At 38.3% G+C, this 23,247-nt stretch overlaps 1 protein-coding gene across 4 annotated transcripts in view; it reads right to left on the bottom strand.

Annotated features, from left to right (window-relative positions):
- The window catches only part of TOX (thymocyte selection associated high mobility group box), a 299,196-nt gene that overhangs the window by 215,800 nt on the left and 60,149 nt on the right, over window positions 1-23,247 (bottom strand). Inside the window, exon 2 of one of the 4 annotated variants that reach the window (XM_077876859.1) lies at window positions 23,099-23,188. The exons of the other annotated variants lie outside the window; for them this stretch is intronic. Coding sequence (XP_077732985.1) covers window positions 23,099-23,188 — 90 coding nt within the window. The remainder of the gene's footprint in view (window positions 1-23,098; window positions 23,189-23,247) is intronic. 4 annotated transcript variants of the gene reach the window in all.

The raw sequence follows: 23,247 nt of genomic DNA, 5'->3' as shown, positions 1-23,247 counted from the left end.
CATTTCCAAAGATAAACAAACCAACTCGAAAATTTCCAAGCGTACGTATCTATGAAGAATGCCAAGCTAGATGTTAAGGATAGAGGCTCAAGTGTGGGGACCTTTTCAACTGGATGGTCAAGAAAGGCCACTCTGAGGAGGTGACATTTAGTGTAAGAACTGAATGACAACGAGCCAGCTTTAAGGGACCATGCCAGCCTGAGAGAGCAGGATGGGGGAAGCTGTGAGGTCAGAATATGCTTGGCTGGTACGAGGAACATTAAAAATAAATAAAGACACCAGAGAAAAATACAAAATGAGGTTGGAGAGATGAGCAAGGGCAGGAAAATGCATGGCCTTGCATTTCATGAGATGAAATTGTATTTTCCCTGCTGAGTGTAATAGGAAGGAACTGGAAGGTTGTATGCAAAACAGTGACAGACTCTGATTTGTGTTTTCTTTCTCGTCTTCTAGGTGGACAAGGGATGGAAGGGAGTCCATGGGAAAGCAAGGGGGCCAGTTAGGAAGCTTCTTCAGCATTCCAGGTGGGCTGTTCTCATGGACGTGATGGCCAGAGTGAGGTTTTCAGAGGGGCCGAAGAAGAGATGCAGATTTGGGGTAAGGAGAGAAAGTGTGGGATCAGAGATGACTTTGACGGTGTTGCCGTAAGCCATTCAGCATCTCTTTCCAAGATATTAGGGAAAAATCTAGAGTTCTTTTACCGTCGCTTTAGTTTAATTTTGGGGGGAGGGTACGGTTTCTTTAATTTTGTAAGTGGAGCTGTAACACAGTAAAATGAAATCATCAAAATAATACATAAATCACTATTATTAGTAACTCTACGAATATTCTTTTCAGCATTTGCAGAGTGATGCCTCTGAACCTTTGCATGTGCCATCAGCTCTGCATGCATCTCTCTTCTCGATGTCTCTCCCCTTAGTTAATTTCTACACTTTCCTCAGTAATAACAAAAGCTAACACTTAATGATTGCTTAGTGCCAGGCACTCTGCTGGGTGCTTAAATGACATTATTTCTCTTAAAATTTCCCCCCAAACCCCATACGGTAAGTGGTTTTCCAATTTTATATAAGAAACCAAGGCTAAGAGAAGTTAAGAATCAATTTTGGATGTCTGTTCCAAGAAGCATGTCCTGATCATAAAGGACAGTGAGGCCCTTTCTCTCTGTGTGCTGGGCATGTCCCATTGTGAGTCTGTAGGGGATATGAAACATGGCCCTCAGATTGTTGGACTCTCCTCCTATGAGGTCCTTGAGTGCAGAGATCACATCTAGCAAACAAAAACAAAAACAAAAACAAAAACACTTGCTAAAAACGAACTCTCCACAGTGGTTACAAGAGGCTGGGAGTAGGGAGAAATCATTATTTAATGGGGTCAGAGATTCAGTTTGGGATGATGAGAATGTTCTGGAAAAGGACGGTGGTAATGGTTGCACAACAATATGAATGCACTTATTGCCACTGAACTATACACTGAAAAATAGTCCAAATGGTAAATTTCATCTTATGTGTATTTTTACCACGATTTAAAAACCAAACTATGCTCAGTTGCCACTACTGCAAGAAAGAAGAGATCTACTGGAATTTATCCCAGATGTGAACGGACAAGTCTGCCGAGCTTGCGTTAGAAGGAGAATCTACTGTAGAGGAAGGATGGTATTACAGCATTGGGGCAAGTCATAATTACAGGTGCAACCGCACCACCACGTCAGTGGAAGAAAATCACTCAAGGCAGAGCCAGCACTGGGATGTACGTAAAGACCGCACTCAAAGAAGATTGGCTAGCCTCTTGAAATATTTGTCCCAGGGAATGTATTTTCCAGAAAGAAGGAGAACAAGGGGGAACGGCTCTTATGATGGCAGTTGGTTAGGCCACCTCAAATTGTTTCCACAGTAATTTCCTAGTGGCTGCAAAAATCCTTGGAATCAGGGACTCAAACTGAAAGAAAATGTACCCAAATAAAACTCTTGAGTACCCAAGATTTTGACTTGCACATGTACCGTCCACAGAGGGACCTTACCTCCGGCTGCCAGCACTGCTGCTCCAGTCTGACCTGCCGAGGCCGAATTCTTGCAAGTACTTCCCGCAAGGCCCAGGAGTTCTTCACGGACTCCCATCCAATTACTTATCCCTCGCAGCTCGAGAGATCCTATCTGTCTCCCAGTTTAAAGACAGAACGGCTGCCAACAGGCCAAAACGATCATTAATAAGTTAACTGTTCCCAGATAAGATTGAAATCTATGCCAGTCCTATTTTAAAGTAATCTCTCCTATAATTACTACACAAAGTGCTGCCAAGACGCAGACTCTGATGTGGGGGCGAGGCCATGTGGTTGCGCATCCACGCACAGCTCGACAGGTGTGCATGGCCTCACCTGGGTGCCCTTCCCAGCCCCAACACTCAACCCTCCCTGCCCCCCACCGCCAGCCACAAATAACGCTTGACGTGTATTAAACACAAAACTGATGCTTTACACAGCGTCCCGTCCCCTTAAAACTAAGAACAGAATGGCTTGGTTCTGTTGGTTGGTGTGACACTTGTCCTCTAAGAGGATGATGGGCCCCGTGTTGAGTGCAGAACATGGGGAAGCCCAACTGAAGAGGCCCCCTGCACCCTTGATCTGAGCAAATCTAAAGATTCATTTTTAACCAGTGGCCCACTTCCACTCCATCAATCCACCACCATCGCATCTTGCATTTGGATTTTTATAGAGCAGGAGAAGAAAACAGCAAACTAGAGGGAAAAAAGCTGGTAAGAGTTGTAATAACAAATCCTTATGTGGCACTGATTATGTGCCACTCACCACCCAAAGGGCTTCCGAATACGAACTCACTTACCTGCCCAACGCTAGGAGGTAGGAACAGTGTTACAGATGGGCACACTTAGACACAAAGGGGTGATGAGCCAGCTCAGAGTCTCACAATTAGTAAGTAGTAGAGAAGAGGGGAGGGAGGGTGGTGAGCAGGAAGCAGGAGAAGGAACAACGCGTAAGAATTTCCCACTGAGGGAGATAGTGGCATGTCCTCACTAGCGGCAGTACCCTCCCACCATCCAAGCTGTCCTCAATACCATTTCATGCACCCTACCGTATTGCTAGCCTGTTCTAGTACTGAATACTCACCTGCCTAAGTGGATTTTAATTGAAAGAGTAATAGATGAGTATGTTACACCCGTCAGATGATAGTTAAAGGTAACCCAGTCAAAGACCACATTCCTCCTACCCTGGGCCTCCTAGACAGGTGACCACCGTAGACATTTTTGGGTGTGTCCTCTGGCTCACAGTTATGAACAGTGATTACACATTCTCTACTTGCTACTACCTGAACCCATGTCTTGTTCTGTCCTCTGTAGTACTAATAAGTTAGTTCTTTCCATAAATAGATAAGCCCATATATTTAATTTAATAATTTAATTTAATGGATCCTATTCCTAAGCAACATGAATGTGTACATAGTCGAAAACTAGAACCAATAACTTCGTAACAGTTATGATGACTCCAGTAAACCAGTCATTCCCAGATTACGTCTAACTACTATTCTTGCATTATGTTTGCTTAAGAAAAACAAATTCCAGTGCTGACATATAATCTCTCAAGAGTCAATAAATGCCCACTCTCTTCCATCATTTATTCACTTATTCCACGAAACCTTTAATGAAAAATATTGTGTATCAAGTGTACCCAATCCTGAGGATACAAAGCCTAAAATGGTATGACAGGACACCTCTTTTCTGAGATCAACCACATATAGCAGGGTGTGAGCAACAAGTCATCATCATAATGATGATGATGAAAAATATTGATGTGAGCAAGGAGGCTGATGAGAGGCCACACTGACAGGCTTTGCTGTGCACCAGGCTTCACTGTTCTTGTGGCTTTACAAATGTGTAAATATACTCACTTTAGCATGGTAACAACCCCAGAAGCCTATTGCTTTTATCCACATTTTACAGAAGAAATGGCCCAGAGAGCTAAACACCCAGTAACACAACTCCCCTTGGTCCAACTGGCCTCCCAGCCCAGCCACTAGTGCTAGTCTTTGCCCCAAAACATCACGTGATATTGTGCCCACAGAAGTCTGGTCAGAATATTCCAGAAACAGCAAAAAGAATGCAAGTCGGATGTGGTGGTAAGAGAAGTGTCCTTAGGAAAGCTGCCAGAAGGAGGTGGTCTTTGAGTTGAGTTTTTAAGTGTGGATAAGGCAATCAGATGAGGGGGATGTGGTGTGGGAAGGGAACACAGTATCTAAAGGGATTGAGTCCAGAAACAGCTGATCCCTCTTGGAAACTACATCATTTGCCACATGAGGACTGAGATGGCACTTCAAGGAACAGAGAGAGAAGCTCAGAGTTAGGTGTCTCACTGTGCACAGGCTCTTATCCTGTCAACACTGGGATACTTTGTTGTTTTTACTCAGCCTCATCCTGCCTCTTAAAGAAAATTGCCATTTGAATTTTTAATAATTTCAGGACCACATTGGTCTCCATGGAAAGTACAAATTTTGGAAATCCTTAAAACATCTTCTATCCAGGCCCTCTACCCTAGAAGTTCATCTATGTGCAGTAGTGAGGCTCTTTTCTAAATTATGAATGAAACTACTTACCATATACATCGATCTGTGAAATGAAGTTACATTCAGCTGTATCAGGTAGCTGACCCTTCTTTTCTATGCCGGTCATCAGTATTTACAATATTTATCCCATTTATGGGATGAAATTGCTTTATTCACTAGTGCTATTAAAATTGGTATAAATTATTCTTCATAAATTTGGTGGGTGTGTAGGTGTGCACATTACTTTGCAGATGTTTAATGTTATTTATTCTGACAAGGTTGAAGTTAAAGTGACTGCTTTATTTTTTGCCTGGACCATCTTTCTATCCTTTAAAACACACAGACCCTTTGTATGTCCTTTTCCGAGTCATGTGTCTCTCCTTTTCCTCAAAAACAAGGATCCTGCTAAAATAATATCTGGCAATCTCTTACATAGCCAAGGATCTATATCAAGAGGTATCCGTGGTTAGGCTGGGCAGGCTTTTTGAGTCATTTCCCTCCTACCAGAACCATCCTCCAGTGTGACTCAGATTACCTATCATCTATAATCTTCGTGCTAATAGTTAAGGCGCTACCACCAGAAGCTCCAACATTTTCATATCAACCGTATGCCCGCAACTCAGCCCTCCCTGTTTGATTCTATCAGCACATGTGTTTTCACACATTATTGGATATTCATGTATTCCTTTTTCTCTTTTTCATGAACGTATAGTATTTCTCATTTTATTTTTAATTTTGTTTCAACAAAGTGCTTCCTTTCAAGCTTCTATCCTTTTTCAAGTTCTCGGTTAAATTCAGTGTAGACTCAAATGGACTGTCTACTGACTTGCGCTTCCTTCCTACAAATTGTTACAGCTTGTGTTACTGGACTCATAATTCTGTGCTTAAAACAGTGAAAATAAAGTTGCTTCTCCCCCTTCTTTGGCTCTAAATGTTTCTTTATGCTCTCTGTTAAAAAGTTCCCATTAAATTACTTTTTTTTAGATTTTATTTATTTATTCATGACAGACACAGAGAGAGACAGAGGAAGAGGGAGAACCAGGCTTCCTGCAAGGAGCCCAGTGTAGGACTCGCTCCCAGGACCCCGGGATCATGACCTAAGCTAAAGGCAGACGTTCAACCACTGAGCCACCCAGATGCCCCTAAATTATTTTCTTCTTTGTTATCGTAATATGCTACTTCTTCTTCCTTCAGATCCCAAAGACACATCAAATTTGTATATTCAACTATTCTGTCTTAATGTTGAAAAAGGATCATGACATAATAACACGACTCAGGACAATTATAAAATATGGGGGCTCTAGGACAGGTTTAGAGAGCACATACTGGCCTATGATTTTGCAATGTAAAGACTTCTCCACTGGAAAATTTGCTTAGACCACCATGATTCCAATTAAATCCTGAATTAGGATTTAATATCCAATATTAATATTGGATAATATCCAATAATTAATATCCTATATTAATTGCCTGGTATTTTTTAGGTGTGCCTGTTTTACACATATACCAAAGCTATAATGGTGAATTCAGGTAATTTATTTTAACAAAAGCTTTTCAAATATTAAGTTTCATTCTGGCATAATGGATAACATATTTTGCTCTAAGGAAAGGCAATTATTTAAGTTCTCTTCACAAAACTCTGGTGCTGTGTTGGGGTGGGATTTTTTAAACTTCCCTGTGAGCCAGATAAATGTCTGTGCAAGACCAAGAAGGTAGATGATAGTTCAAGAATGAAAACAAGGTCAGGTTTTTTTGTGTGTTTTACAATCAAAAATTTGTTCTTTGAAGGTGCTATCTCCTCCCTTTGGTAAGGAGGAGTTATCAACATTTTTCTCACATTCCATCTGAGATTTTTAGCCAATAGTATCATTTCTCAACAACAACAGTAGCTTTTTCAGAGAGATAACACTACTTATTTTCCCTCATTTTGATAAGGCATAAACCACCAGTGTCCTTAGAAGTTAAGGTTATCATTGGCAACCATAATATTACATTAGAATTTTAAAGCCGGAAGAAACCTCTGGTTTCATCAGATTCAGCCTCTGCCTCTTAGAACCTGCAGAACCTGCTCCCCCCTCACCCCCAAAGTGAAGCTATTTGCTATCTGGCCAAACTTAGTAATTAGCAGGGACCCTTGAGACTGGACTCTTGGCTCTTACACTGGTGCTCATTCTCCCTCACTGCACACCTCTCTCTCTTCATGGGCATATTTGATTTGTTCTTTTTAAAAATGTTTACTTGTTTTCTCTTGGGTTTGCTCCATTTTCAAGCCAATAGCAAGCTGCCTGATAAAATGGTAACAAAAAGGGAAAAAGTTTTTGTTTTGTTTTGTTTTTCTGAATCTGCATGTATTTTTCCACTATTGCTCTGAGATCCAGAGCAGCGTGGTGTGATGAAATCTCACTGGACTGGGGGTATGTGAATAATTCTTTGGCTGTTTCTAACCAGCTTCGGGCCTAAGGCAAAGCCACTTAGCTTCTCTAGGATTTTATTTTCTTCATTTATGAAATGACAGTTGGGCTAAATGACCTCTGACCTCCCGTCCCTGCTTTAGAATTAAAACAATATTCCCTAAATCCACTGAAGTCACTCAAGAACTGTGCCCTGGTAATCCTACATTATATCAATTCACATCAATCATTCATTAGTGGGACATATCTAAAAAAGTAGGAGCAAGCTTGATTAAGCAAAGAATGTCAAACTCAACCAACCTTAATCAAACGGATTTGATATGAATAGAAAGTGTATTGTTCACATCCCTGTTATGGCTGAAAGCAACAATTATCAAATATTTTCCAAGTTGTCTTCTAATGAATCTAAAAGACTGTTGATATAGTCGAAAGAACTATTGTTATACTTTTTTCCTTTCTTTTGTTTTCTTACCACAGTTGCTTTGAGTGGCTTACCATTCGGGAGTGCTCCATATTTCCCTATACAGTGAAGAATAAACATACAGCTGATCGAGAAAAGGTTATAGGATTTTTGTTTATATCCTCATTATTTCCCTATGTACAATGCATTTCCTTGCTCATTTTCATGGGTGCTCCTCTCTTTTCTTTATTACTTCTTCCCTCTCATTATCCTTCTAACAGGATAATGTCCTTCCCTTGTCCATTTTTCCTCATTTCTCTCTTATCATTACCCTAACTACCTCATTCTGGCATCCCACTAATTTTCCCTTTAGGCTAAAAATGAAAGAATCTAAAACATTTCTGTAAATTGCTGAAAAGTGTTTTTTTTTTCCCTTCAGAAAAATACTCAGCAATAACTCATAAAGCCTTCATGTATTGACCTTCTGGTTTTGGACAGAGGAGAACTAATTTAAATACGTTTCAATACAAAACTAATGCAAAAACTAACAGATACAATTCAAATGCAAAAAAAAAAAGACTTGTATTCTCAAAGGAGAAACAAGATATTATTTATTAAATTAACACTTTCCTCTGATTTACTCACACAGCTTTATAACCACTGAGAAAAAAATGAAACAGTAAAAAAACTCCTAAAATTATTATAATTGGATGCTCTTTAAGGTAGCAGAAGTTTACATGGGGAAAAATAATTTAGTCACAACTGGCCTCTAAGCATCAGTTTCCTTCTATTTTAGAGAATCGGAGGTCCTCTGCCATCTTGAACCATCAGCAGCAACTGAAGTTTGAGGTCTGTCAGATTAGGAACACCTGTAACCCCTACCTGCCAGTGATGGGCATCTCATCAAGCTCAACAAACCCTAACTGGACGGCTAATATTCTGTGGGAGAGGCACTAATCGTTAGTTGTGTAAACAAACCATTTGAGTGTACCACTGTCAACGTGACCAAAATTTGCTCCTGTAAGGATCAACATCAGGCCCTAGCCAACTACTGAAGTGCTCTAGACTCAGTCATCCACCCCTGCTAAGCCACAAGGGCCATGTTAGCAAAGCATGGACATAGAATTCTCTGACTATGAAGTATAAAGGCAGTTTGAAGTTTTATGTAAGAACCGTCTTTGGAGCCCCAAGGCCACTGCCTTAGGAAAAGCTTTTGGTACATCCGGGTCTGGGATTGCTCTCTCAGGGCTCCCTGATCCCGACCTCTCCCCTCACTGGTCCATCCTCTCTGGCTCTTCTCTTACTGCCAGAAAACCAAAGGCATGTGATCAGGCCACACTCTTGCTTTGAAACTTCCATTGGCCCCTTGCAATCAAATGGGAGTCAAACTATAGCATCAAAGGAATCACAATCCTGAGGTCTAACCACTTGCTGGCAATGAGGCCTTTGGCCATCGGCAGGGAGTGCCTCATAAGAGGGACACAGAGCATGTGTGTGTGTGTGTGTGTGTGTGTAAAGCAAATGTTTTCATTTGGCAGCCAGTAGGTATTAGGTGTACATTATTTTTTCTCCCTTTCTGTATATGATTGCTGGTTGATTTCCTTAAAAAAAAAAGATTTTATATTTTTCCATGAGAGACACAGAGAGGCAGAGACACAGGCAGAGGGAGAAGCAGGCTCCCTGAGAGCCCGATGTGGGTCTCGATCCTAGGACCCCGGGATCATGACCTGAGTTGAAGGCAGATGCTCATCTGCTGAGTCACCCAGGCATCCGGATTGCTGGTTGATTTCAAATTTCATAATACAGCGCACTCAGCCCTCATCATCTGAGCCAAATTCTGCTTCTTTCTACTCCCCAACATGCACCGCCGTTTTAGAGAGATCAGTGTTCCCAAACTGACCAGGCACTTCCAGGAGTGTGTATTTTGTACCTATAACACCCTTTACCCTTTCTCTCCTTGAAAGTATATACTCTTTATTTAATATCACCCTCATGTGTTTCCCAAACTCCAATAAGTCACAGCTCCCTTTTGTCTACCATACTCATTCCTTCATTCCTTCACAGACTCACTTCCTCACTGGATGCAATTCTACTTTGTGATTAGAAGCGTGAATGCGACAACGAGCCAGTCTGAATCAAATCCCAGCTCAGCCACCTACTCACTATGTAGACTCAAACAAGTTACTTAATTTCAATGGCCCAGTATCTTTAGCTGTAAAACATAGTTTAAAACCCAATTTTAGGGACACCTGGTTGGCTCAGTGGTCAAGCGTCTGCCTTCAGCTCAGGGTGTGATCCTGGTGTCCTGGGATCGAGTCCTGCATTAGGCTCCCCACAGGGAGCCTGCTTCTCTCTCTGCCTGTGTCTCTGCCTCGCTCTCTGTGTGTCTCTCATGAATAAAAAAATAAAATCTTAAAAAAAATAAAACCCTATTTTAGGAATACTTGACGTGTTGTCAGAAAACAAGAGTGGAAGGTAAGAGTCTTGTGTTCTTGTCTTGGTTCTGCTTTTTATTACATGAGTGAATCTAGGCAAGTCGATGAAATCAACACTAACTGTTGAACCTACTGAGCAATCCATCATCACCTTATGTGTAAAATGAGGGATTGAACTGAATAGTCTCTCTGAGGTCTCTTCTATGTTTACAATTCTCAAATTTTCTTAGTCTGTTTATTTATAACCCTTCCGAGCACTTAATGTAAATGTTGCTTGCATCAATGTGCCCATAGGATTCTTTAACACATTGTTAGATCAAATGCTACTGAAAGAAAAACTCCCCCTACTTTTCATTCCTCCATAGTATGAGTCCTTCATATGGGAACACATGTCAAAGGGATTTCCAATAATATCCAAATCATGTCCAAGTATTAAAGGATTCTGATAGCGAATGGCAAGGGGTTAGGAGCCCAAGAAATCCAGGATTATAGGAATTTGATATTTATGAGCATTTTTTACATGTTAGGAAGCCCAAAATATTACCTGCCAAAGTTTAGAAGTTGGTCAGCCAAATATCATTTCTTATCGTTCACACCTACATCAATGTCCTTCAAATATGAATATTTGGTAGTAGCGTCATAAACACATTTCAGAGCTTATGGAATCAAAGAATGTTCAAGCCAGTTTTAAGATAAATATTCTCTGTTTATGTCAGACACCACCTTTAAATATTAATCCATAATGTAACAAGGGAAGAACAAGACAATATACTTCCCTATAGGAACTCCACATTTCTTTATTACAATAGGAAGTACGAGGAATCAAAAGTATCACATAACACTTACAAATAAATTCATCTTTATCGATTGCCAAGTCCATATACCTAGTTTTTATTATGTAGCTTTAGTACTTTCATGTGCTTTATAGATGTCCAGACCTAATCTTACAGTAAAGTTATCATATGGCTGAAGCCATAAATGAGGTGTGGCTCTAAATAATATGACTAATTTTTAAGTAAATATGCCAGAACTTAACCTAAGATATTAATGACTGCTTTTTAAAGTACTGATGTTATCTTGATGATAATCTAACTGGATCCATCTTTATCTCAAAACTCCTGTTTTGGAATTAGCTACCTTCCTGTGTGTGTGTGTGTGTGTGTGTGTGGTGTGTATATGTGTGTGTGTCCGTGTGTGTCCATGTGTGTGTTTGTTAATGGGTAAACTTTATTTTAGGGTGAAATAAATTTGGAAGAACTAGCAAAAGTCAATCAGCTGTGTGTTGGAGTGAGCGTAGCAAAGCATCAGGGTACAATCTAGCTTTGTGTTAAAATCTTTCAACTTCGCTGTATGTTTGGATTTTCACAATGAACTGTAGAGGAAAAAAATCAGAGCTAACCTTCATGACTAAAATGGGTAGTCTGTTGGGAAACAGAATGACCCTGTAAACTAATGTAAACTAAATAATTAAGCTAATTTTCAAACCTATGATATATATAACATAGCTCATAAATTCTTTTTCCATACAAAGGTATACAAGAGGCATTCCCAATGTGTTTCAAATAATGACAGTACTTCTGGATTAACTGTGTAGTGTTAAAGGGGTATCACTTACTTGGATCTACGCATTTTTGGAATTTTATTCATTATAGAGCATGGAGTCAATTTTATAACTTCCCTCCACTAGCCAGGACTGGTGGATTGATGTGTATCCCTGAAGTAGTTCTATCATCCCTCTACTAAAGTATGCTTCTACGTAGGCAAGAATGGAAATTTGATCAAACATGTGGAACTGATTGATGCTGGCATTCAGCCCTGAATTCATTTAAATTATGATACCAAATACAGTAGAAAGGGACCAAGACTTATGAATGGATACTTCCTCCCTTTCAGCAGCACTGAACCCCATGGGATCCCCTACACCCTATGTCTCGCAACCACAAAATCTACTCTTCCTTTTTTCTGTTCCTTTTTCTCTTTTGGAACCCATCAACTCCTCCATACATAGCCATTTCCCTGAGCCAGTTTTGGTGTAACATTTTAAAACCACAGAATTATGCTGGGAGGTTAGCACCCATTCCATAACTAAACTGTAAAATTGTTTCAAATTCAGAAAAACTACAGGGGGATCATTAAAAGCCTCAGAAGGGGAAAAAAAATGATTCCAATTTCCCTTTCATGGAACTCATCAGAAAAAGGGAAAAAAAAAAAGGTGGACGACAGCCACCAGCACTGTGTGAAGCAACGGCTCTGCCAAAACTGTGAATAATTAACAGATTCGAAAATATAAGTAGCTTAAGCCAATCACACATTTGGCAGAGGTGAAAGTTGACTGTGGTAACTTGCCACTACAAGTGTAGTCCTCCAAAGGCACGATTTCCCACAGGCCCATGCCTGACTGCAGAGCCCACTCCCCTTCCACAGGCTGCGACAGCGCATCTAAAACCCTGGTGATCATAACAGGATATTTATAACATGTCATACTCAGGGTTTCAGAGAATTTTCTTTAAGAGAATTTTTTATGATTTAAAATAAATTAGCTTATTTTTCCAGGTATATATCCTTTCACCTAGAAGAGATGAGGAAAAATATCGATATTTCTCTTTCTATTGCATCATAATAAACTGCTTTAAAATTCCACATGAGGACTCTTTCAAAACACAACATGCTTCCTCCTCACGCATGCATAACGACTGGATAGAAGTTGGAGTATGTATTTTAGGAATGAGTGTTGTCACTCACTTCCCTCTGCAGGGGAGAAAAAAAAATTTTTTTTACACTGACTCCTTATCAAACACAAAAAAAGCATAAAATGTAAAACTAACACCTTAATACTATATATGAATAATTTGGGTAGTGACATGTGTTGCTTTCAAAAATGCATTTTAGGGCAGCCCGGGTTTAGGCTCAGCGGTTTAGCGCCGCCTTCAGCCCGGGGCCTGATCCAGGAGACCCAGGATGAGTCCCACGTCGGGCTCCCTGCATGGAGCCTGCTTCTCCCTCTGCCTGTGTCTCTGCCTCTCGGTGTCTCTCATGAATAAATAAATAAAATCTTTAAAACAAAACAAAAAAAATACATTTTAACTTTAAATAATAGTTGCAGAATGGCTTAAAAAGTTGGGTCATCAATCCCTTTAACCCCACACATAAAACACTCCTCTAAGCAAAAATGGATTCCATGTACACAATGGATTCTCCTTTGCACAGAATTTTCTTAAAATGATAAAGTAATGGGATTTTTACTATTTTTCAGCCTTTTTCGTGTGTGAAAATCAGGCTAATTTCTTTTCATACACAGTTTCATACTCTTTTCAATTATTTACATTTTTCTTTGCTACTTTCACCAGAGGCTCCTTCTTAATTTTTACTTCCTTAATCACCTGCAGACACATCATTTTTTCCTGTTATTATTTAAATGAGCTATATTTAGAAGCAAATGCACTGTGTTTCTTTTAAAATATGAAAAAGAGTTTCACCTTTGATAGTACACATCTGTTCCTTTCTATGTTTATGTGATGGTGGTAATAAAAGATTTTTCAAAAATGCCTCAGAGCTCAAGATTTTATTTTTTAAATAATTCATAGGCAAGGCTTATAACTGGTGCAAAAATAATTCTGCTGCTCCGATGCAAAGGAATCATGTTTGATGTTTAATAGCCAGGATTCTATTTCCTACTCATGGTTGCTATTTGAATAATGACACAGTCTAGATGCATAGTAGTTAAGTCTGCAGAATACAGCAAGGTCACTATGAATTGTAGAGAGCTTTTGGTTTTTCCAACAGTCGCTCAAGTTAAAATGAATCCCGATCGGTTTTCCCACGTGAGGCGAGACACAATGAGTGCTCAAAAAACATCCAAATCAGATAAGCAAAACCCTGGGATCTTGTGCTCTATTCTACTTCTCTCTGGCCTAAGGAAAAACAAAACAAAACAAAGCACCACTGAACTCTTCTAACTTAGGAAAGGATTAAGTCATGATTTAGTAGAAGCTGACTTTTATAGGACTCAAAAAAATATGTGCTGGCAAAGTACCTGTGGCTACCATGGAATGAGGCCAAAATATTTAAAGGGCTTCTTTTGCCCTTGACTCCAGAGAGATCTTACCAAAAAGTGAGAATTAAAACATGGCTATCGCTGTACTACCAACAAAGTCATAGTGTATTCTGGGTGAAGTTGGTGCATCCTGCCCTTGCTTGGAAATTCCAACTCATGCCCATGTTTGTACCCCAAAGCGATTGTCATTATCTGGGCTGAAAGGCTTCTGCATATGGTCTGTGAATACCGAGTTTTAGGAAAATATAATAGTTACAAAAACTTGCTACTGTGTTGATTTTTATCCTCCATGCTGCATGAGTTCACTCAATCATCCAGCTGACAATAACAATGCAAACAATAATAACATCAATCTCGTATGTATGGGGAGCCAGCCATATGCCAGGCCATTTTACATTCAATACATACAATAGAAAAAGTGTTAGCTATTCAACTAAGAATCAATGGCAGTGTAGAAGCTTTTTATAAATTAAATATTAGATGAAGATTTGTAAAACCCCCGCCATTCATTATATATTTCAAGACAACCAAATTCTCCTGGTGCCCATGCTGCATCAACACTTCCAATCCTGAGGGTTTTATTGGGCAAGCTGCGATTTCAGAAACTAAATAATCACCTAGGTGTTAATGAAGCTCAGGATTGGCAAAGGTTCATAATTTACAAACAGGGAGCAATTGAGGCTCTGAAGGAACAAACAGCATCTTCCTGTTGGAAAATAATAGTGTAAGCCTGAGTGGAAGCAAACTGGGTCATCGTTCCATACCTCAATGTCATGTTTTTAAAATTGTACATGGCACAGGACATATTTTGTGGCTACTCACTGGTAAGAATTCCCTAGCTCATGGCAGAGGCCAGGCCAGAGGAGAAATGTATGCATGACCAGAGGAGAAATGTATGCATGGGGGAAAAAACAGAGAGGAAGGAAAGAGGTTCCAGCTTTTGCCTATTTCTGCTCACTGCCAACAACAAAACAACCATGCACTCCCTGTGCAAATTAATTAAATGCAGTCTTTTAACAACAGGTTAGTTTAGATTGAATAACTCCACGATTAACCTAGGACAAAACTGAGAAATGCATTGCAAGCAAAACCTCTAGAGACAGTTCAGAGAATTTTAAAGAAAGAAAGGGCCTAAAAAAATACCATCTATAAACTAATTTCAACACATCACCGGATACAATAATAAACTGTTAATTCAATTACCAGAAAAGTAAGTATAGTAATTTAATGACAATGTTTTCTTCAGAATTCCCATCTTTGTATTATGAATAAAAAGAGAATATTACGTCTAATGGAGTTTTCGCAATACAACGTCTCACAGATTTTACAAACCCAGACCAATTTGGAATGATACTCTGAAGACAAATGGATTCAATAGTGTGTAATTATGAACTGCCATTAATTGTTATTATAGTAATGGAACTTCAGGGTAAAATCTGAAGTAAGTCTTTACAGAAAATAATCACTATTTTCCTCAGAGTAAATGAATTCTATTCCCTCCTGTCTGCAAAGGTCAAGTGAACAATGTCCCAGAGGCTGCAATCACAGATACTCCCCACCACTGCAGACACTCATCACAATTAACAAAGAGTTCTCAAAATCAGCCTGCATTCTAGAGTCTTCTCCTTCAGCCCAATGTAAGTCTCTTTAGAGGCTTGCAGATCATAGTTTGAAGGGTAACTAGCAAACTCTGTTCTTGGCCATCAGCAGCAGCAATAGCCCGGAAGCAGATGAACTAACCCACCTGTTGGGCTCCCTTTAGCCATCACCCCTGCCCCCTCTGTATCTTCAGTCACCCTCCCGAGCCCACACCCCCAGTCAGTTCCAGGCAAGCTCATCATTTGAACACTGTAGATATATTCCTGGTTTACTGAGGAAGTGGGGGAAATCACACCCCCCCCCCAAAGAACTTATAAACAGGAGAGCAAAAGTTTTGGTCTTCTGACTTCAAGTTGATATATCTTTGCTCAAAGAGAAGGCAAAGAAAGGAACTTTCTTGGAATGGTCCTTATTTTTTATGCTACCATGAATAAATTGGGCCAAAGAAGAAAAAAAAATGGAACTTATTGCAGACTTGCCCCTAGAGACATTATTTAAACATTTAACTAACATCTTATATTAAAAATAATTTGTATTTTTATCACATAACATACTATTATTGATGTTACCATAAGTATATATAAGCATAATAGAGACATTAATGTAGGGAATATAGTAATTTCAAAGAAAAACATTTTGAAAAATGTTTTCATTCATTCAAGGACGTAAAATTAGTCATAAGCTCTTTTAAGCTAATTTGGAATCTATTCCATCCACTCATTTTCTATATGATAGAAATGATGATATAAGCAAATTAACTTATTTATTAATTATTACTTGATCAGGTAATAAAATGAGAAAAGAAAAGCACCGGGTGATGCAAGGACAAACATGCTTTACCTATCTTAACTGTATTTAAATCCATATTATAAGTCAGTTTGCTCTTTCAACTTAGGAACCAGAGGAACAGTTAATTAATCGCTCAACTGCTAACAAGTGTTACTCAGGCTTCACTTGGCAATTATGTGGTCACTCAGAGAATCAAAGGCAATTAAGGAGCTGATCAATGAGCTCTCCTTTTCAATGGGTAACAAAGACTCCCAAGTTTTATCTCTTGTTCTTCTAAATAAACTAGAGAAAATATACATTTTTATCAGCCTATTAGGCTGAAAAGACCTAGAACTTCAATATCTTTTTCAACTTTTTAATAGAGATTAAATCCAACTGTTAATGATCATATCTACAATATAACAACGTATTAAGCATTAGAAGCTAGATTTCAGGGGCAAAAATCCTTCACTGAGTAAGATAACCAAAGCAGACCAACAGCTAAGCAATTATTCAGCCGAATGAAAACACCAGTGTGGTGAAACTAATCTATAAATTATTTTAAATCCCTTGTAAAAAGATTTCAATAGGATTTCAAACAATGGTTTTCAAACACTCAGGTAGAAGAACATTTTTGCTGGCTACTGATACCTTTATGAACTCCTGAGTTAAACCACTTCTATGGATCACAGAGTGCTTTATAGTTTCCCAAAAGAAAGTGAATCTGTTTGAAATATGAGTATTTAGAAAGTTCGCCTCTCTTGTGGAATGTAGTCAAAGAAGAGAGCAGAGTGGAGTGGTGGGGGTTTCTATACTAAGAAAGCTTTGAAAATTAAAAGCCAAGAAGTATATGTTCTTGTATTAAATAGTCAGACTAATAAAAGCAATAAAACACATCCAGGGGATGCTTGACATGAACAGTTTCATAAGCCTGGTATTGATCCCCAGATTCTTTTCAAGTGAGGTTGCTTTGCAGGAACCCATCCCCTTGTGCATTTCCTACCACTGCACTCCACTAAGCCTTGTGCTAAATACAGGAGGGCTTGGAATTTTGTGTTTTGTGACAATTTTTTGTAACTTTTATCCAGTTTTAAAGTTGATCTACAGTCAGAGTTGATGCATCAGAGAAGCAGATGTAATAAAACTACAGCTCAGTGTTGACAGGGGCTTTAGACCTGGACTCAGAACATCAGGTTAGGTGTTAGTCTCCCTACCAGCCATGTTTGTGAAAGTGTCTCATGAACAACACAAGACTACCCAAATACTAGAAAGTATATGTCAGAAAGTGAAACACCTACATTCGTCATCCTCTCAATAGATTATTTCCTTGATTCAGGACTTAAGGAACCATCAGATTAATGAATTAAGTAAAGTCAGAATTACATCATCTTTACTTGAGGTGTCTGCCAACCATAACGTTAATGCCAGTTTAACACTCCTGTAGATTTTAAAGCAGTCATATAAAGAGGAAAAGCCTATGCTCTCACTTCATCCTAATACCTTGTATTAATATAAAAAACTGAATATGTTCTAAACCTCTGTGTATCTGGCAAGAAGCTCAAGTTGACCTTCTGGATTTTATATTTGCATTGCCTAGCATTTGGAGCACGAAAAGTATATTTTATCTTTAAGACCTCCACTTTGACAGTTTGAATTGTTTTTGTTTTTGCTGTGAAATATCTGTGAGAACAAAATGGAAAAGGTTCAGTGGAATTCTGCATGTTGTATTTTACAATATTTCACCTATATGGAAATCTTCACATTATTCCTGATAAAGGTACTAAATCATTCCTTGCTTTAAAGATCAATCACTCATAATCAAGTATTTTTGGAAGTCTATTATATGAGAGGCACCATACTAGAAACTGGTTATACAAAGATTAGGATGAATGTGTATATATACATATATACGCATTCATCGGTTATTGGCTTATGGCATAAAATTGTCAGCAGAGTCAGGATAATTTTAGGTGACTTCAAGAATGAAAGAAGGGTTGTTGATGACGTCTTAAACATTCAACATCAACATGGCATTTATAATCTACAGAATAATCCTTCATGTAGGAGTATTGAACTGAAGACAATGAGACAGAGTTGGTCCCTTTTGCAAAGAAACAGATTTCCCCCTGTCTAATTAGGATGCAGTTTCCTTCAATTGATGTGTAAGAAAAGAGTAGATGGGTTTAAGAAAATAGTATGATGAAAACAATCCACAAAAACACTGGGGATTACATCGGATATCTCAAATAATTATAGAGGTTGTAGTACATTCAGGTTACAAATAGAACACATATCTTTAAAACAAACACAATTTGCTTTTTAGTTACCACTAATCATACCACTTTTTCTTATGAAATCACAAGTGTCTCTATTCAACCTCAGTCTTATCAAACAAATCAAGAAAATCTATTTTGAATTTTAAAAACTTCTGTAAGTAATATGGGCCTCCAGTAGTAGCTTCAAAAAACATCTGTTGGAAAAAAAAAAAAGAACATCTGTTGGGCATTGAGTGTTGAGATCTCTCATTGAAGTCATAAAATGATACAGGTGATGGAAGAAGTTGTATTTATATTTAAACACCAGCATTATATACATTGACTTCAGGTTTGCCTGGATTGCAAAATTAAAGAGAAGTCAGTATCAGGAGCATATCTGAACAATCTCATATCCTTTTTATTACTAGCAGGCATGTTTGCCAAAATTTGTTTTGCTATTTTGTCTTTCCTTTAGAATATTAGCCTCACTAAGAATTTAGAGGTGAAGAAAAAATAAAACTAAGGGATATTAATCTAATATGATCTTAAACCTATAAAGAAAACTATTTGGAGTGAAAATCTGAGTTTAAGATGAACCATCTCATGATGCTTTTATACTACATACTTTAATATAGATGAGAGGATGCTATATTTTAAATATGTAGTGGAAATACTCAAAAGTATCATTACAACATTATTTTATATGTATAAATGCTTTCTTACAATTAAACTTATAACCATGACAACAGTGCATCCTCAAATATTAACTTGCAATTTACTGAGTCATTTTCTGATGAATATTCAGTGCATTCACAAAGCATACGGTGAGATCCTAGACTATGGAATAGATCATTTTAATAAAATCAAATGTCGCATGTAATGTAGAGATACATCACATTATTCCTGTTTATTTATTTTAAAGAAAAAATAAACCTTTACCTTCTCTACTGAATTTTATTTTATTTTATTTTATTTTATTTTTTCTCTACTGAATTTTAAAGTGATAGCCAACCTCTGACATGGTACAGTAACAGTAATTTAGAAATTTAATTTTCAGAGTGAATTCAAACATGGATTTTCATTGACTATTCTTAAAACAAAAATCTCAATTTCCCACTTACCAGAAGCCTGTCAGGTGCTCCAACAATGGTCTCTTTTGGGTTGAATATTCATACATGCTGTTATACTTCTACTAAAGGGAGCATAGTCCTTCTAGATTTGAAACTGCTGCTCACCAGCTGAGAGACACTGTGCAAGTTACTTGATATCTCTGTTCCTAAGTTTCTTCTGATAATATGAGAATATGTTTCACAGGGTTGACATGATATGACATCCCTCAGAATATTGGTAATACATCTCACAAAGGTGCTAATTGGCTTAAATGAGTTAATATTTGCCTAGTTCTTAGAAAAAGCCCTGACATGTAGACGCTCTAAAATAAGTTCTTTAAAAAAATTTAAAGAATTTTATTTATTTGTTTGAGGCAGCGAGAGAGACAGAGAGAGAGCATGCACACAAGTTGCGGGTGGGAGACAGACTCAGAGACTCTCTGCTGAGCACAGAGCCCAACAAGGGGCTAGAGCCCCAATCCCTGACTGGACTCTGGGATCATGACCTGAGCCAAAGGCAGATGCTTAACTGACTGAGCCACCCAGATGCCCCTAAAATAACATTTTTTTAAGTGGGCGCTACTTTCTTATCAATTACATAGGATAAAATCTAAGCCTAAAGAGTGAAGAATACAGTTAGAAATCATTCAAGACTAATAGGTCTAAAATGTCTCTGAACTCAAAACACAATAAAACTGACACTGACGGACTTTCAGAGGATGCCTTTGACATTTCTTGGATGAAGAAATATCATCTATACTACCAAGCCAATCATTGTTTGGTTTCATGATAACAATTTTGTTCAAGTGTTTTGCTTAGTGTCCAAACACACACTCTCACTGACCATGCCACTCAGGATCCAAACACAAACATCGTAATGCCCACTATATTGACCTCCCAAATTGCAGAAATCCCTTCGTTCTATCTCTTAAAACGTTACAATGAAAAAATGTTATTCTTCATAAACCAAAATGGATGTCAGAACCCTCATGGAAAGATCAACAGCACACATGGCTTGTGTTTGCCCACATTCTCGAGCAATCCCTCTCCTGCTGCCCCGCCTCTAGCACCTCAGCGGGTTTGTCTGGGAAATATATTGGTCTGCCTCAACTAGAAAAAACATAAAACATAATCTTGACTGTTGTTTCATTTCTTTTATAAGACTAATAATTCAGTTGTCTTATATCCAGAAACACAGTCTTTATAACATGTTCTGTTCTGTACTGACATTTTTATACCATTTTTCTTTAAGTGTCATATATTTCAAACAGCTTTAGGGGAAGAGTTATTGCTCAAAAGTCACTGCTTCCCTTATGGAATCCAGGGAATTTGGATCAATGTGCAAGTGCTATTGAGAACACATGGCCAGTGTTTGTGGATTTAGGCCTTACCATTGGCCTGGAGATATTCAAATACCAAAATCTATTTCCACTTAAAAAGAAAATTAAAAGAAAATTCTCTAACAATATTTTAATATCACTTTTCTTAGAATGATAGTCATAAAAAATAAAAAAAAAAGAATGATAGTCATTCAAGAGGATGCAATACCTGTGCCTATTTTACAGAAAGTGAAAAATTTTCCCTCAGTTTTAAAGAAATGTGTATATACATACATATGTATGTATGTGTGTATGTAGATTCCAAAAAATCTTAAGTACTTTTATTGAACATTTTCCAACTTTGCATCTGGAGTCTAGGACTAATTTTAATCATATCCGAAATAATACCAGACAGAGAATGATGAAGGAACAGTTAGTTCAACCACTTGAACTAACTCAAAAGTTAATCTCCTATTTAGTGTTCATGGCTCAATGTGTGAAAATGATTGGCCAAAATTATCTAACAAAACTCTCCAGCACTTTAAAGCTACGTAAGCATAATAGCAACTTATTTTAATTATTAATCAAATGCTTACATCATAATACCCATAAATAATTTAAGCTATGATTAACTCTATTATAAACAGCTCATGAATAGGCATGAATGCAGAAGTCATTATAATACAGGAATTGTTCTGATCTTTGTGTACTCTCTCCTTCCTCTGGCAGAAAGAAAACAAGAGAACATTTTTAACTATGTGACAATTTTAAGACCTTATGCAATGTCAAGAGATCAGACCAAACACCAGAGATCAAAAACTATTTACCTTTATGCTGCCAATCTATGCTTACAGTTGTGAGTTCACTGGAAAGGGCTTCTATGATATGATCATATAATTTAAAATAGTCAATAATTAAAAGGGAAGAAAGGTTTGGGGTTTGGTACTAAAACTTTGACAGAGACAAATACATTGTTTTAGAAATATGTTTAGCAACTTTTCCAGGAACAACAACAATAAACAACAAAAAAAAAAACCCAACATAGTTCTGAGAATTATATTAAAGACTAGCCCGGTATAACTTGAAAAAGGAAGTTTCCTCACCACAAACCAAATGCATTCCTCTAAATGTACACTGTCTCATAAATTACAGATGTTCCCTCTCATGTACTACCAGTCACCACAAACTCATAGACAGTGAGGAGGGAAAAAAAAGAAAAACTATTTGGTTTCTTTGTAAGAGCTCACAGTTTTCCCGGGACATTTCTCAGACTGCAGATATGCCCACTGAGCTGATGTGATGACCAGTTTGCTGATTTGCTTTGTATACTACCAGAGTTGTTTCAACACTAGGCTTGCTGTGATCTCAAAGGGGGAGCTGTGCTCAATTCAGCTGCAAACAGGCCCCAGAGGACAAGCTCCGTTGTAAACCAATAGGGGCCTTACTCTTGGATCAACGGTAGCATGCAGGGACCAGATGAGCTTATTACTCAGCTAGAGGCAGATCCAGGGAGGCCTTTCTCTACCTATTTCCCTCAAGCATGCCATTTTGTGAAGGAAGAACAAGGACCCAAATATGTCCTGCCCCTCTGCTTAACCTGCTCGCATTGGTCTCCTACAGAGTTCCTGGGAACAAGAAAGGCCATAGCCAGGGCACCAGGCCTAGGAAATGAGGATTCCAGGGTAACCACCACAGGCTAAATGAATTTGGTTCTACAGGAACTGAACCAAAGAAAAAGGTCAGAAGCCAATGCCACTTACATCTGGGAAATAGAATACATGATAAAGAGGCCGTTTGGGAAAAACGTTAGATCACTTCCTCATACTTTAGTCAAAACCAAATCATTAGAGGATCCAATATCTTATTTTATTATTTTTTAAAAAGATTTTATTTATTTATTCATGAGAGGCACAGAGAGAGAGGCAGAGATACAGGCAGAGGGAGAAGCAGGCTCCCATGGAGCAGGGAACCTTGTATGGGATTTGATCCCAGGACCTGAGGATCGCGCCCCTGAGCTGAAGGCAAACATTCAACCCCTGAGTCACCCAGATGTCCTGAGGTCCAATATATTAAAGGAAGAAAAAAAGGAGAAACTACTTCAATTTCAAAGTGAAGCAGGCCTTTTGAGGTCTGATAAAAAAACTCTAAAAGTCTGAATTTCCCAACTCACAACTAGATCTACATTCCTACTACTTGCTTACTTTACCAGGACTATCCAATCTCCAAGTTTTGTCTGTCCCAACCTGCAGCTTTAAGCAGACTGCAGGGGAAGACATCTCTCTGGACACCATCTGGAAAGACATTGGCAATAAATTATAAAAGTTTAAGTTACGCTTTAGAAGTCCTAAAG

This window comes from Canis aureus, chromosome 28 (genome assembly GCF_053574225.1).
Source record: "Canis aureus isolate CA01 chromosome 28, VMU_Caureus_v.1.0, whole genome shotgun sequence".
Lineage (NCBI taxonomy): Eukaryota > Metazoa > Chordata > Mammalia > Carnivora > Canidae > Canis > Canis aureus.
This window is presented reverse-complemented; position numbering and strand designations above follow the sequence as displayed.